Genomic DNA, 15,486 nt, shown 5'->3' with positions numbered 1-15,486 from the left:
AAGAAAACTAAACTTCCAGGTGGCAAACTGGCCCTGGATTTTACTTATGAAATCTGTTAACTCACTTATTCAACATTCTTTATTGTAGCAACGCATCATTTGTATTTCTCACAGCAGCAAATACCTAAAGGGCATTCGTAAGTTAATTTTAAACAGGATAAACTGAGGCTCATAGAAGTTAAATCTCTTTTTGTATTTTTTTCCCAGCTAGGCTGTAAGAACTGTTAAGGTGGGAGCACTGCCTTTCTGTGAGTTTGTATCTCCATCTCCAGGGTCTCTGCCACTAACACAGTGTGGCCTTGAACAAATCATTTAACCCCTCCGAGGTCCACTTTCCTAACACACGGAGAGTAATGGCTGCTGTCCTACCTACCCTGCACAGTTTATTGGCTAGCTCAATACCATTATTTATGTGGAAATGTTTGTAAGTGGCAAAATGTTTGTAAGCAGAAAACACTGAACAACTGTAGGTTAGTAAGAGGTTTCTCTCTCTCTTTCGTCTTCTGCATCAGATTCCATCCTGGAGTAAAGAAATTGCATCAGTGATCTCTTTCACAAGAGAGACCCTTCAGTGCCAAAAATCTCATCTTCCTCCTTAGTTTTGAGCCCTAAGATATATAAGTACATTTGAAGGAGAACAAGTTTTTTCACCTCTTTTCTACCTAAACTTATATGTTCGAGTCGTAGTCCCTCATGCAGGTTTATCTGCACCTCTGTAGCCACGACTTCTCTCTTTAGTCCCATCTCCCCCCCCCCCCCCGCCCCATTCCAACACACATCCAGTCATGGCCACTGTGGAAAAGCATCCTCTCTGAATCTGCTTCTCAGGATATGGAATTAAATAGAATGATAGTGGCCTCTCTTCTAAATCCATCTTCATGTCACCTTCTACTAACCCTTCCCAGTTTAAGGCTAAGTTATAAAAATTGAATTAATGTGAATGGTTTGGGAATCCTAGGGAAATGTGTCCACATTTCCATGACATCCTGATCCTCCTTCTCCTCATCTGCATAGTGGTGATAATAACATTATTTAATTATAGGGCCATTGGCAAATTACATGAGAAGGAGCATGTGAAGAGTAACACATAGCAAGTACATAATATTGTGTTACTATTAAGGAAAAAAATCTCTTTTTGTTGGTAGAAGTGAAATCATGATTCACTTTTGACATCTGACTGTTGTCTATGTTTTATTTTCCATCATTTTCATCCTATATAGGCCCTGAAGCTACCTCTGCTTTGTTTGTTTTTGTTTGACTATAATTGAGAATAAGTATGATTTTGTGCTACTTCTGGTAGGTAAAGTTCCAAGACAACTTAGTATAACAAATGAACATTGAACTAAAAGTTATGAGAAACTGCTTTCACTGTTTATGTATGCCTTTAAATCAAAAGAACAAAATATAAACTATTTTTTTTTTTATGGCATCTCCTGTGCTTCAGGCTCCTTGGTGCCTTAGCAAACATGAAAGAGGCTGATTTATAATCACTTTAGGCAAATTGCCTGGAGAATTCTGAGGACAGGAAATGAAAAAAGTACAGCACACACCCCCGGACATTCCACACAACATGGAGAATAAACAAACAGGCCCAAAAAGGAAACCAAAAGTTCTTGGTCTTATATTAAGGGGGTACCTACCATTAACAGCCTTTGGGAGAACATGCACTAAAGACAGTGAAGTGCTGGAAAAATCCTTCAAGAGAAGTAAATTGACCTCAATTAAAAATAATCCATTTTCTCTTTTGTCTAAAGGATGCTGAGAACATTTAATTTTAGTAAATTCTGTTACCTGAATCAACATATGTTTCTAAGAGAGGTATATTACAGATCCATGCCTCTCAAATCCTAACAGGAATTGGACATCCTGGGGATCTCATTGGGTTGTGGATAATGGTTCATAAAAATTTGGATGAAGTCTGAGATTCTGGATCCCTCCCTCACAAGCTCCAAGGTGATACAGATGCTGCTGCTTGGTTTTCAGTCATCTTTTTCAACAAAATCATTGGTGATGGTGTTCTGGTTTTTGTCTACAGAACAGTGGTTTTCAACTCAGGTGATTTTAGTGTTAGGAGAATTCAATACTGTTAGAAGACATTTTTGTCTTCACAACTCAGGGGCTACTACTGGAGTCATGTGGATAGGGCCCAGGGATGCTCCTAAACATCCTACAACAGGGGTCCCTGATCCCCAGGCTATGGACCGGTACTGGTCCGTGTCCTGTTAGGAACCAAGCTGCACAGCAGAAGATGAATGGTGGACCAAGCTTCATCTGAATTTGCAGCTGCTCCCCAGCACTAGCATCACCGCCTCAGCTCTGCCTCAGATCATCAGGCATTATATTCTCATAGGAGCACTGATCCCTGGTGCCAAAAACATTGGGGACCACTGCCGTACAATGCATAGGCCCCTCATAACAAATAATGTTCTGACTCAAACTTCCAATAGCACCAAAGCTGAGAAATCTCACTATAGAAGTACTATTTTGTGTGTCTCTCCTATCTCAAATAATTTGTTGAAAGTGTTCAAAAAATAAAAATAAACCTAGGAGGAAAGGATAGGATCATGTACTATTTAGTTTGGAGTAGAGCGTGAACATGGTTTAATAGATTAAAGGCTATTATGTAAAAGATGGTAACCAGCTGTTCTTCATTATCCTTGAAGAAAAGGAAATGTACATAAATGGACCTGTGCTACCCATCCATTTTTTTTCCCGCATCTTCCACATCAGCCAAGCAGATCTCTGTGATCTTGCTACCATATTTGTCCCATCCTATACCTTATTACTTGCAGAGACTCTCCCAAATCCTTGGGACGTATTTTCTTCTCACTGCCAAATCACATCTCTCACTCCCCTGAAAAATCTAACTTGAAGGTATCCATCTCTGTAAGGTCTTCCTTTACCAAGATGGAATTGTTGCCAGTTCACCTAACTACAGCTAGCACATTTGCTCCTTCAATGTGTTCTCTTTCCTTCTACAAGTATGTTATGACTCATTTGTGTACAAGGAACTTTGCTAGATTTTGAGAAGAAATAAGAAACATAAGTAGAACTCCTGCTTTTAAGAATTTTCCCATCATAGATACAGGGAACAAATTGATGGTTGCCAGATGAGACGGGTGGTGGGGGTGGGAGGGTTGATCTGGGTGAAAAAAGTTAAGGAATTAACAAGTACAAATTGGCAGTTAAAAAATAGTCACAAGAATGTAAAATACAACATAGGGGATATAGTCAGTAATCTTGTAATAACTATGTACGGGGTCAGATGGGTACTAGATTTATTGGGGTGATGACTTTGTAAGTTATATAAATGTCTAATCACTATCTTGTGCACCTAAAACTAATATAATAATGTATGTTAACTGTAATTGAAAAATAAATTTAAAAAATAAAAATAAATTATTTTTAATCTAGAAAAAACACACATAACTACAATGTAAATAGTATTTAATAATTATCTCTATGAGAGATTTTTTTTAGTAAAAGAGGAGGGTTTAATAGTTAAAAGATTATTTTCAGGTGAGGAGATGAAGGAAGGCTACATAAGTATATATTTTTTCATAAATAGGAATACATAATTATCTTCTTTTAAGAACAAAATTTTCTCTAAGGTATATATAAGCCTATGCATCAAAGACACAATATTGTTACCAATATTTGAAGATTATGAATTAGAAAATAGAATAAATTAGAGTCTGGATTTAGATTGTATTTATGGAAAAGTTTACGATGGGTAAGAAAAAATTATTTCAAGATGCATATAGCTTTATCATGGTTTTAACAAAAGAGAGTAGATTTAACGACCTCTAAATGTTCCTTATGATGCTCTATGATTTTATAAGGGAGTACTCCTTGAGAATTCTGAGTTACATCTACTTTAGAACTTCACAAGGACACTTTAAAAACCAGTACCAAACATGGAATTTGGCACCATCCATTTGAGAGAATTTGACACTGCACTACAGAACCCTTGTAGGAGAAAGTCTCACTTATAAAGAGTTTTCATTTCCTGGACTACAAGGAAAATGAATATCTAGTATGTACCAGGCATGGAGTAAACTCTAGATATATCAATCATCTGATTTAATCTCCACAGCAACCTATGAGGTTATCACCACCAACAACACTGTAAGGAGGCTTTAGCATATTAGTATAAGCTTTCATCCACTGCTTGATTCATTCAGAGAGGAAAGCAGAACAAATCTCAGGCCTGCACAGGAAGAAATGTTTGGCCCGAGACAATTAGCAACAAGAAGAAAACTTCCTCTCCAAGGCTTTAAATGGTGATTTTTGCATCCTTTGTATTCAAAATGAGAGAATTAAGCTGTTAACATTTCATTAGTGGCCATAGTTTGCTCTGGGGCTCACTCCGGGGAAAATTCTCTGTAACTGCATTAGTCAGATGTGAGCTTAATTTTCTGCCTGCTCTTTCCCACACATTCTAAAATCTTAAGCTCTGGAAATGATACAGGTACTAAATTACTATGTGAGTTTGTTTGAATTAATACTGGTATACTTTAAAGCCATTATATTGATTTCTAGTCAGTCATACAGTTAACATCATAGACCTTTCTCGTAGTTCTCAATCTTGGAGCATCATTGCTCTTTTTAATAAGAGCAATAGCAGCTTTCAATAGCAACCTCAAAAATGCCTTTCATAATTCAAAACATAATGGAATCTTAGTTAACTCTGTGTAACTGGACTTTGTTTTCCCTCTTAAAGTTGTTCTAGGCTTCTGCGCATCCTTCAATGTTGATGTGAAAAATTCAATGACTTTCAGCGGCCCTGTGGAGGACATGTTTGGGTATACTGTTCAGCAATATGAAAATGAAGAAGGAAAATGGTAAGCCGCTGGGTTCTGCTGTTGTTGTTGTTTGGTCTTCTTTTAAGATAATGGAAAATATTATTTGGCGACTGTTTTATAAATGAAACTTCAACAGAATTAATCATTTATGGTAGAAAATGCAATGTGATCACTTGGTAATAGAAACTGACAAAGTGAAAAAAGAAAAGTTCCTTGGTAATATCAAAGAAAGTGGTTAGTGATGTCTGCCGACGCGTGGGTTGCTTATCCAATATAATCATTGTTCTGTTATTAGTTATTATAGCAAGAGTTCTTCAATTGTCTTCATTTTACAGTAGCTGAAATTCAGCAGGAAGGACTGGGAGGTGGATAACTTATTGTTCCTGAAAGAGTTAATGTTGCTTCTGTAATTTAATATTGGGCTTATGTTTTTGGTGCTTGACTGAGCTATTGAGTCTGATCTACTACTTGTATTGAACCTGACCGAATTTCTTTTATATATTTTAAAATCCTATAATATTGGTTAATTTCACTTTAAGAATGCTTTTTATGGCTTTTTAGAAAGATTATCTGTTTCGGGTTTACAAAAGTAGAATTCAACATCTGTAGACACCACAAAATGATCACCTCCAAAAGTCTAGTTCCCATGCAGTTGATCCCCTTCACCCCCTTTGACCATCCCCCAAACCCCTTCCCCTCTGATAATCACCAATCTGTTCTCTGTCTCTATAAAGGTTTTTGTTTTGTTTGTTTGTTTTTGATGTTTTTAAAGCATATTTAGCTTGTTGGAAATTATGCAAAAACAATGTTAGAGTTCTTTATATTTAACATTTTTTGATGAGTCATTTTTTTTATTGGATCTTGTAGAAAAAAGAACAGGAGATAATAAAACTGCTTTGGTTTAAGAGCTTAAACTAAACAAGCACGTTTTTCTGTTACTGACAATAATAAAAAGGAATTTAAATCTACTAAGATAATAGTGATTTGTCTGTCATTGTATTATATTTCACAGATGAAAAGGTGTGGCTTTTTTTATGTTTCACTTTATCTCTTAGTTTTCATTAATGAGGTAAAAAAGTTTCAAAAGTGGAAATTTGAGTTCTCACATTTTCTAAGTACAGATATTGTATTAGATATAAACCAGAATTTGTGGGGGTGTTTCCCTCTTCTGCTCTCTTTCTGACTATCTCAGATAAGAAATTTAATAATGGAGTACAAGTTTTTTGATCCTCTGTCCTTCCGTCCTCTATTCCCACTCTCCCACACCCTCTTTTTTTTTAAGGTTCAACTGGTGAAGTCATCCCTCCAAACACCAACTTTATTCTTCTAGACATAAAGCCTATGAATCAGGGGGTTTTACCTGTGGGACAATAACAGTGGGTGGGCCAACTTGTTAAGCCTCTCTTTGTGCATAAGCTATACAATAAACTGAGACTCAGTGTGTGCTTTTCTTAAAAAAAAAAAACAAAAACAAAAAAAAACTAACATACATGAAACACATATAAAATTTAATTTTTACTAATTACTAATAGTTACATGAATTTTAAAGAGGAATATAATAAATAGTAAACCTTAAAGACTTAAATCACCTACTTAAAATGAACTGTCTTTTAAAAAGATAATCAGACATTGTTAACATATTTTATAAAAGTCTGATTTCCATTTTCTGATATGAGGAGAACCTGCAGACTTCCTCTAATTCAGTCCTGTCGCTCTGATTTTAGGGCCGTCTGCAGAAGTCCTTAATTATCTGAATGAACCTGAGTAGATCAAGAAGGAGTTCTGGTTTCCTCTTAGGAACCTTAGGGTACCCTTTGAATCTCTTCCATCTCTTTCTGTCCTTTATTATAAGAGCCCACCCTACTGTGAGATTTCCATCCTCTAAATTTTCTAAGCCCTCTCTTTCAAGGCACCGGAAGGCAAAGAAATGGGAAACTGAGAAATCAGGCCTGAATGGGCCTGCAGTTCATGAATTTCCTTCACATGCCTATCTTTGAAGGAAGTGAATGTGTAGATGAGAAAAAAGAAAGACAGCTAGACCAAGATTTGGAAAGAAACAAAAGTAAGTGTAGAGCGGATAGAAAGAATAAGATTGGGGGAAAAAAAGATGTTGCTAATAATAGTCTGAATTTAGCTTTAGGCAGAACATTCAGAATTTTATATATGTGTGTGAGAGTTAATAAGAAAATGTTAACCTTTTTGGGATTAGAGACCATGCTTTATACATCTTGCTTTAGCCATGAAATCTAGCCTAGCTGACTCTGTACAATGTTTGTTGGCAGGTTAGAATTTTTTCTGCAGCCATAGCTTAAATGTGGGCCAATCAAGCTACACATATTTATGTATTAATATATCCTATGTGTCTGGCATTATACTAAATTCTATGTGGGATATAAGTATAAGACAAATATGCAAGCTTATAATCTAGTAGAGGACATACATGAAATAATTAGAAATAAAGAATAGTGGAAATCAGTGTAATATAGGCTATTAATTCAATGAAGTTCTAAGAAGTGATTCTCGATTCTTGAGATGAGCCTTGAAAGATGCCTTGCCTTTTAATTAGAGAAAAAGAAATGTCTCTCCAAGTTGGGAAGCCATGTAAACTAGGGCATAGATGAGAATAAGTATGAGATGATAATCAAACGTTTCTGACACTGGGATGGTAGAAGGGGAAGAATATTGGCAGACCTAAAAGCCAGACAAAGGAGCTTAGACCTAAGCAGAGGACATTGAGAAGCAATTGTAGGTTGTTTTATAAAACTTCATTTAGGAAATTACATATATTGGATTGGAGACAGCAGTCCCTAAAAGCAGAGAAGTCAATTTGGCAAGCAAGAACAGCAATCTGGTACTTAAGGGATGAGGCCTTGGGCTAGATGAGGGGAAAATGAAATGAAAGAACAGTGTATCCAAGATAAATGTAGATGAATCATTAAGTCTTGGTGGAAATTTGGAAATGGCAAATGAAGGTGTAGGAGGAGTCAAACATATTCCAACATTTTTATATTGGAATATGGAGAAATGGCTAGTCCTTTAGAGACAATTACACAGGAAAGGAAAATCAGTTCTATCAGGAAGTCGATGAGTATGGTTTTAAACAGCTTGAGTTCGAGGTAATGTCCAAGAAGTTGGAAACCTCAAAATGGAAAATAGATAAGAGGGAGACGTTAACGTATTAAAGGAAATGGTTAGAGAGCAAGAACTGGTTTCGATTCCTTCTTACAACCCTGCACATTGCCTAGCATCTAGCGGGGCCCTAAACATAATATGCACTCAGTGTTTATTTGTTGGCCGAACAACTGAACCAAGTTTAATTTCCTATTATCATTGATGAAAAAACAGACACACACAAAAAAATAAAGTTAAAAATGACTCTTCTATGACTATTATCAAAAAAAAAAAAAAAAACCCAAAAGCTAAACAGTATTGGCAAAATGTGAAAAAAAAAAAAAGGAATATCTGTGTATAGTGTTAGTGAGAATGTAAATTGGTGCAGCCATTAGAGAAAATAGTATGGGGTTTCCTCGAAAAATTAAATATAGACCTATGATATGACCCAGCATCCCACTTCTGAGTAAAAATCCAAAGAAGTTGAAATCAGAATCTTAAAAAGATACTTGCACTTCCACGTTACTGCATTATTCACAATAGCCAAGACCTGAAAGTAAGCTAAATGTCCATTGAAAGACAAATAGCGTTTTTAATATATGTTAGTTATATACATGCAACAGAATATTATTCAGCCCTAAAAAAAATGAAGAAATCTTGCCATTTGAGACAATGCAGATGAACCTGGAAGACATTATGCTAAGTGAGATAAGTCAGGACTAGAACAAATACTGCCTCATCTCATATTAAAAACCTAAAATAGTCAGACTCATAGAAGCAGAGCATAGAATGGTGGTTATCAGGGGCCGGGAAAAGGGAAAACAGGAGGTGTTAGTCAAATGGAGCAGTTTCAGTAATGCAAGATGAGTAAGTCCTAGAGACCTACTCTGCAGTGTAGTACCTATACTCAACAATATTGTATTGTATACTTAAATTTTTGCTAAGAAGATAGGTCATATGCTATATTCTCATTACAAAATAATAATAACAATAGCTAAAGAGGGCAGGAGGAAACTTTTGGAGGTGACAGATATGTTTATGGTGTAGATTATGGTGATAGTTGTACAGATGTATACATATCTTCAAGCTCATCAAGTTGTATACATTAAATATGTACAGCTTTATATGTGTCATTCTTACTGCAATAAAGCGTTTTTTGTTTGTTCGTTTGCTTGTTTGAAGTGACTACCCTAAAGAAATGTAACTACTTAGGGCCAGAGCTTAAAATAAAACTCAAGTCTCTCCACTCCCAGTCTAGTGCTTTTTTCTTTATTAGAACTATATTAAAAAGTGAATCTTGGTAACAATTATCTTTGCAGTATCAGACTTTCTGTATTAATATGTGTGTGAGACTTTGTATTTGAATGTATATGGATGTCAGATACTTTAATTCTACTTTGATATTCCATATTTAAAATGATTTTATGGAAAAGGTATAAAATATCAGGGCAACAAAAACAATGTAGCCAACTGAATTTAAAAGTAAGCAAACTACAAAAATCTAAATGTTCAAACCTTTAAGGATGACATGATACCAGCATACTGTTCTAAAGAGATCCAGGCACTGGTAATGCAAAATAAATTTTAGAACCATGTTTGGATATTCTGTAAGTATTTATAAAATCAGATAAGATACAGACTTACTTTAAGAAATGGACTATAGAATAATTGACAGTTGGGCAAACATGGATTTTGTTATTTGATTTTTTCCAGAGGTGGGCACCTTTGTAAATCATATTTACTGCTCAAGTTTTGGAAGCTCGTCAACCTCAGATTTAAAAGATATGATTCTGACCAATCTTAAATCTTGGTTGAAGTGCGCCTAAAGGAGGAATACTTGCTGGTCCATTACCTGTATAGTCTCCATATTTGAAAAGCAATGCTTTAATTATTTTGAAAGAACTAAATGTTAGCAGAATAGGCAGCCTTATGCTCCTTTTACCTTTCAGAAATTTACTGTGAAGTGTAATTTACTTTATAACTTTGGCTCAGAAACCACATTTTCTCCGTGGCAGAACACATTATATCTCTGACTAAGACCAGCTGTTTATTATGGTTACGTGAGCTCAAGCGACCGAGTTATTGCAAGGTGGTTCAGACAAATTCACAAAGAGCATAATTGGTTTAATAATTTTGCATTGAAGAGAAGAAACTTAAATGTGCTTAGCATTGTACAAGCCCTCTAAATTAGGTGGTAATCGCGAATATGGCAAGGTCTCGGCCGAATGGGAAAATATGAGATGTTATGTGTGGCTTTCCACTCTCTGTCGTTCCTTTGCTTCATCCTTCCAGCATGTGCACCCACCCTTTTAACTGCTGTTCCAGCAATTATTCTTGGGGGGCTTCTGCTTAAGCAGTGACTTCAGTGGGCCTGTCTTTCCATAGTAGATTTTCATGGTACAGATACCTTCCTAGCCAGTCCCCAACCCAGTGTACAAATAGGAATCAAAATCTATTGGTTTTGTGCCTTTTCCCTCAAGCACTCTGTTTTGTGCCTGCTAAGGTTTATTAATGGGCTCATGTGATTGATGACCTGCTTCCAATACATGCATGTTTTGAATAAAGCCTATTCAGGCTTGGGATAAAAAAACGTTTGAAAGGTTCTATCAAATTTTCTCAGACAGATTTTAATATAATATTTATTTTACATTGTTCATAATATCTTTAGAGGTTGAAATTTCCTCTTTGCTGGACTTGTCATTTCTTTGGCTCACCTCATTCCCACCTGTCAACCCTTCATGTCTGAGAGCACTGCAGCTAATGGGGTCACTGTATAACTTTATTCTCTAAGATGAACAAACACGCCATTTATTTTTTAAAAATTGACTGGCAGTGCATACTTGGCACTCTGATAGTGACGTGGCTCGGACATCAAGAAAGGGTTAGGTGAAAGAGTGTTCATGAAATAACATACACGAGAGACAACAATCTCCAGGAAATTATCTTTTACAGAGGGAAAAAACATAAACACAAAAACAAAGCAGTCAGAGACCAACTACTGTTCAAATAAATATAATAATGGTCATAATGACTATTATGAATAGCAAACATTTCTCAGTCCATCAAATGTTACTATATTTGGAGATTTTATGGAGAAGAGATATTTCTATCATTTCAATGATTTTTGAGTTTATTGATTGTTTCTCTAGAGATTAGTAATAAGATCCAGAGCATTCTTTAATCCTCTTTATCTGCTGACAAGTCATTGCAATAATGCCAAATAAAAAACAAAAATCTAATAGAAATAAAATGTAATGAGTTAAGGTAAACTTGCATTGAGTTTTAAAATAACAATATCCACAGTTCATGAAACAATGTGCCTTGGATCTTCATGTTGACCCTGTGGGTTTGGGCGGATATCACTTTTATCTTCATTTTCTAAACAGAAAACTGAGAACAAATTGCCAAAGGTTTACTATAGCCAGTATGTGACAGGCCAGGGTGTGGAATAACAAACAGCCTTCTGACTTTCAGCCAGTTCTCTCCTCTAACAACAAGGATTCTCTGTAACCTTGACCCATGGAGATGCTGCCTGTGTTATGCTAAATATTTAGCCTCTAAAATGAAAAAAAAAAAAAAAAACCCAACCAAACAAACCAAAAAAACCCAACAATTCCCAATATAGATCTCTTAGCTGATCACATGAGTCTAAAATTCACAGGTCTGACTTATTTAAATTCTTAGAGTATTTGATACAGTCATCAATTCATTCATTTAATAAACATTTATCAAATGTTAATTTTGTACCTGGCACTGTTATAGATACCAAGAATATATGAGTGAATAAAACAGATGAAAATTTCTGCTTCCATGGAGCTTGTATTCTATTGGGGGGAGGGGAGCAGAAAATAAATAATAAACTTAATGAACAGGTAGGTTATACCACATGTCCGAAGGTGATGAGTGCTATGAGGAAAAAGAGAGCAAGATAATGGGGACTGGGAATGCTGGAGATTCTTGAAATTCCATAAACTCTGTACTGATACTTTTTTTAGGATCTTGTTTTATGCAGCTTGGGAAAAGTGAGTCTTACTAAGAATTAAGTGGTAAGATATATGTACTTTCCAGAACTACATGTTTGATAGCAGAACAAAGAGCTCCTAGGAAAATACACAAAATTGTTTTATATCCTACGTCCTGTTAACCCCATTCTTTACCATTGGTCCCAGCTCTCAATCCTGGCCCACCACACTCTACTACTGCCTGAGCATCACACCTCTGTCTTTACTTACCTGTATCACATGACAAGCATGGGGCCAGTGGCTGTATCAGGTTATTTCCAATGATTCCCCATACTCCAGGGCCTTTTGATCTCCACACTGTTCTGGAGATCAAATACAAACCCCAGACCCTTTCGTCTCTTTCAAAGTCCACTGCTGGCCGACGTCTACCTTCTTGCCCTGGTTTATACAGACGCTTTTCCCTGTGTTCCCATACTTCCTGTCACTGTTCATTTTTAGCTCTCGCTCTTGTTTCCACACTTTTGCCTGAGCTATTTGTGATCTCCCTTCCATCCTGCCTTATAATTCACAATAACGTTTCTGTTAACACACTTCAGAACTCACTTTTCATTGATTACCCTAAATTTTCCTCAGTACACATTTTACACCTAATTGGTTCTCCTTTACACACTTAGAATTTATTCTATTAAGACAACGGAATCTTAGAATTGGAAGGGTCTTTGGAGGCCTATCTTCCATCTACTGCAGAAACATCTTCCAAAGCATCCCTGACTAATTGTAATCTACCTCGTCTTGGCCTGAAGGTCTGCCTGACCAGCCTATGTATTCCTTGTCAGTTTAAATCTTTATCACTTTCCACAAGCCCACCACCCCACTACCTCTCACACTATATCTCTCTAGAGGACTACAGCTAGTAGTTTCTAAGGGAGGAAAGAAGCAAGGGAGGGAGGGAGATATCAGATCAAAATTTATCCTCCCTTTTTGTTTCAGTCAGCTGTTGCTGCAGACGAATTACTCCAAAACTTAGTGGCTTAAAACAACCATAACTAATTATTTCTCAAAAATTTGAGGATTAAACAGGTGTGCCCCTGCTGCCTAGGGAACCTCATGAATGCTCATTCAACCAGCTGTGATCATCTGGTACCTCGACTGGGGCTAGAGGATCCAAGATGATTTAATTCACATCTGGCAGTTCCTGCTGTCACCTCAAGCATTACTTCTCCATGTGGCCTCCCATCCTCCATTAGGCTAGAATGAGCTTCTTCATAGAATAGTGGTCTCAGATTTCCAAAAATGGTGAAGTGGAATCTGCAATGCCTTTTAAAGTCTAGCCTCAGAAGTCACAACATCCTTCTGGCTGCATTCCATGTATCAAGCAGATCCCAGTTTCACCAGGAAAAAAAAAATAGATTCTGCTTCAATGATGGATGAGAGACAATGTCACATCACAAAAATTCTCAATATTCCAAACCATCTACCACACACACAAACTTCTGGATACCAAGCCATCCAGAGCCCTGTGTAGGAAATAGTAGTCTTACCTCATTTCTAAGACAAACCTGTCCTTCTGCATCCACCCCTTCTATCTGCTCAGGGACTCAACTCCCTCTCCTGTGACATTAGCCTTTCCCTTGTTATCATGATTTAACCATATATACATTGCCTGTATAATAAATTTAAATTTGCCCCAAACCCCTCATAAGCCCCCACTTATTAACATGGCCTATCTCCCTCATTTTTAGCCACTTTACTTGAAATAAAGTTTGCCCTAGGCTCCTGGCTCCCATTCTCACCTCCCATTCTTGATATTCTTCTCCTTCCTTGACACCACCGTGGCTTCTCTGACACCACTGTTTCCTGGTCCTCCTTCCTCCTCTCAAATCGCTCCTACCAGTATCTTCCCTTTGCAAATTAAAATCTGAAGTGTTATAGTCTCTTAGATGCCAGCCCTCAACTCTCTTCTTACTCTGCTGTCTTAAGATTGTAGTATTTATTCTTAAAGCTTCAACCATGTTCATAGCATGCTCATATATGTTCCATGAGGTTTCTTAGATGTCCCCAGCAAGACTGAGCCCAGATGCCTGCAGAAGTAATTGGTGCACTCTTTTCTGGCCCTTCTTCCTTCCTTCCATCATTTTCCCCACCTCCACATTTATGCACTCTTAGAATTGCCTCCCCAAAATCTACCTGTATGAAAGTTCTTGACTAGGATCTGCTTTGAAGTCAGGGGGATCCAAACTAAGACAGCTATATCCTAAATATTTTTAGAACTGGTTATCCCTTTGTCTCCACTTCTTTAATTCAGGTTCTCCTTCCTCATCTGGATTATTTTAGGAACTCTTTCATTCTCTGAGTCTAATTTGCCCCTTTCCCAAATTTATTCATGACACTGCAAGCAAGTAAACTTTATAAATCGGAGTTGATTATGTCACATCCCTCTTCAAAAGCTTCAATGGTTCCCAACTTCCCCCTTGATAAAATAAATCTATAGTTTTTAAAGCAGACTATGAGAATATTTGTAATCGGAACCCTGTTTACCTTGCCAGACCAACTTGTACACCAGTTATAGTAAGCTACTTGGCCTTATCAAGAGAGCAGAATTCTTTCTTGCTTTTGAGATTTTGTTGAAGTGCCACAAGTTCAAACTTATTCAGTATTGTAATAGTAACTTTATGGTTTGCTTCCCCTCTAAATTTTAAATAACCTTAAAAAATATGTTTTATTTATTTTATATCCCCAGGGCCTGGAATAGATGCGTAGCTTATAGAATGTTGTTAATAAAACATTAATCGAACTATCCAGCCCAACTTAAAGACTTTCCATAACAGTCCACTCACTACTTTTCTCTAAATTGTTTTAACTATAAAACTAATATAATCAATCACATTACAAAAACTAATATAATTAATCACATTACTACAGGGGAAAGCCTAACCATAACCTCCCTAATATAATTTGTTATGTTTTTGGCATGCTCCATTTTAATCTATGTTTTACATAGATGAAGTTGTTTTATCATCTGAGAAAAATGTATATTATAACAATAAAAAGAATTACCACTTGTATAGTACATATTATGAGCCAGATACTGGTGTAGGCATTTTACATACAGTAACATTTAATTTTCATGATGACCCTGTGAGGTGGCTGCTCTTATTATTTTGATTTTACAAAGGGTAATTGACTTGCCCTAAACATACATCTAAGTAAATGGTAAAGTCATGATCTGAACTCGTAAAGTCTGGCACCAAAGCTCAGGCTATATTTTGTGGAGAAGATTGAATTACTTAGTACATGGAAAGGACTTAGAACAGTGTTTAGCACGTGGCATAAATTAATTAAATGCTAGCTATTATATTATTGTCACTGCTATTATAATGAGTACATTGAATATAACTTGGTATCTTTCACTTTAAATTATGTCATAGGTTTTCATTAAATTAGGTAGGTTTTTACTTTACATTAGGTCAAAAATAATTTTTAATCCTACCATGCAATCTAATTACCTATTATTTTTTTATGGCTGCACAATTCCTTATAGAATGATCCTGCAATGATTAATTAGTTCTTGCTGTTCATCATGTTTCTTTTAATCTTTCATTATTACA

The 15,486-nt window shown here is 36.3% G+C and overlaps 1 protein-coding gene across 1 annotated transcript in view; it reads left to right on the top strand.

Annotated features, from left to right (window-relative positions):
• The window catches only part of ITGA1 (integrin subunit alpha 1), a 155,508-nt gene that overhangs the window by 58,250 nt on the left and 81,772 nt on the right, over positions 1-15,486 (top strand). The window contains exon 2 of the mRNA XM_016142376.2: positions 4,724-4,844. Coding sequence (XP_015997862.2) covers positions 4,724-4,844 — 121 coding nt within the window. The remainder of the gene's footprint in view (positions 1-4,723; positions 4,845-15,486) is intronic.

This window comes from Rousettus aegyptiacus, unplaced genomic scaffold (assembly GCF_014176215.1).
Source record: "Rousettus aegyptiacus isolate mRouAeg1 unplaced genomic scaffold, mRouAeg1.p scaffold_m13_p_8, whole genome shotgun sequence".
NCBI lineage: Eukaryota > Metazoa > Chordata > Mammalia > Chiroptera > Pteropodidae > Rousettus > Rousettus aegyptiacus.
Note: the sequence above shows the minus strand (reverse complement) of the source record. Positions and strands in the feature narration are given on the sequence as shown.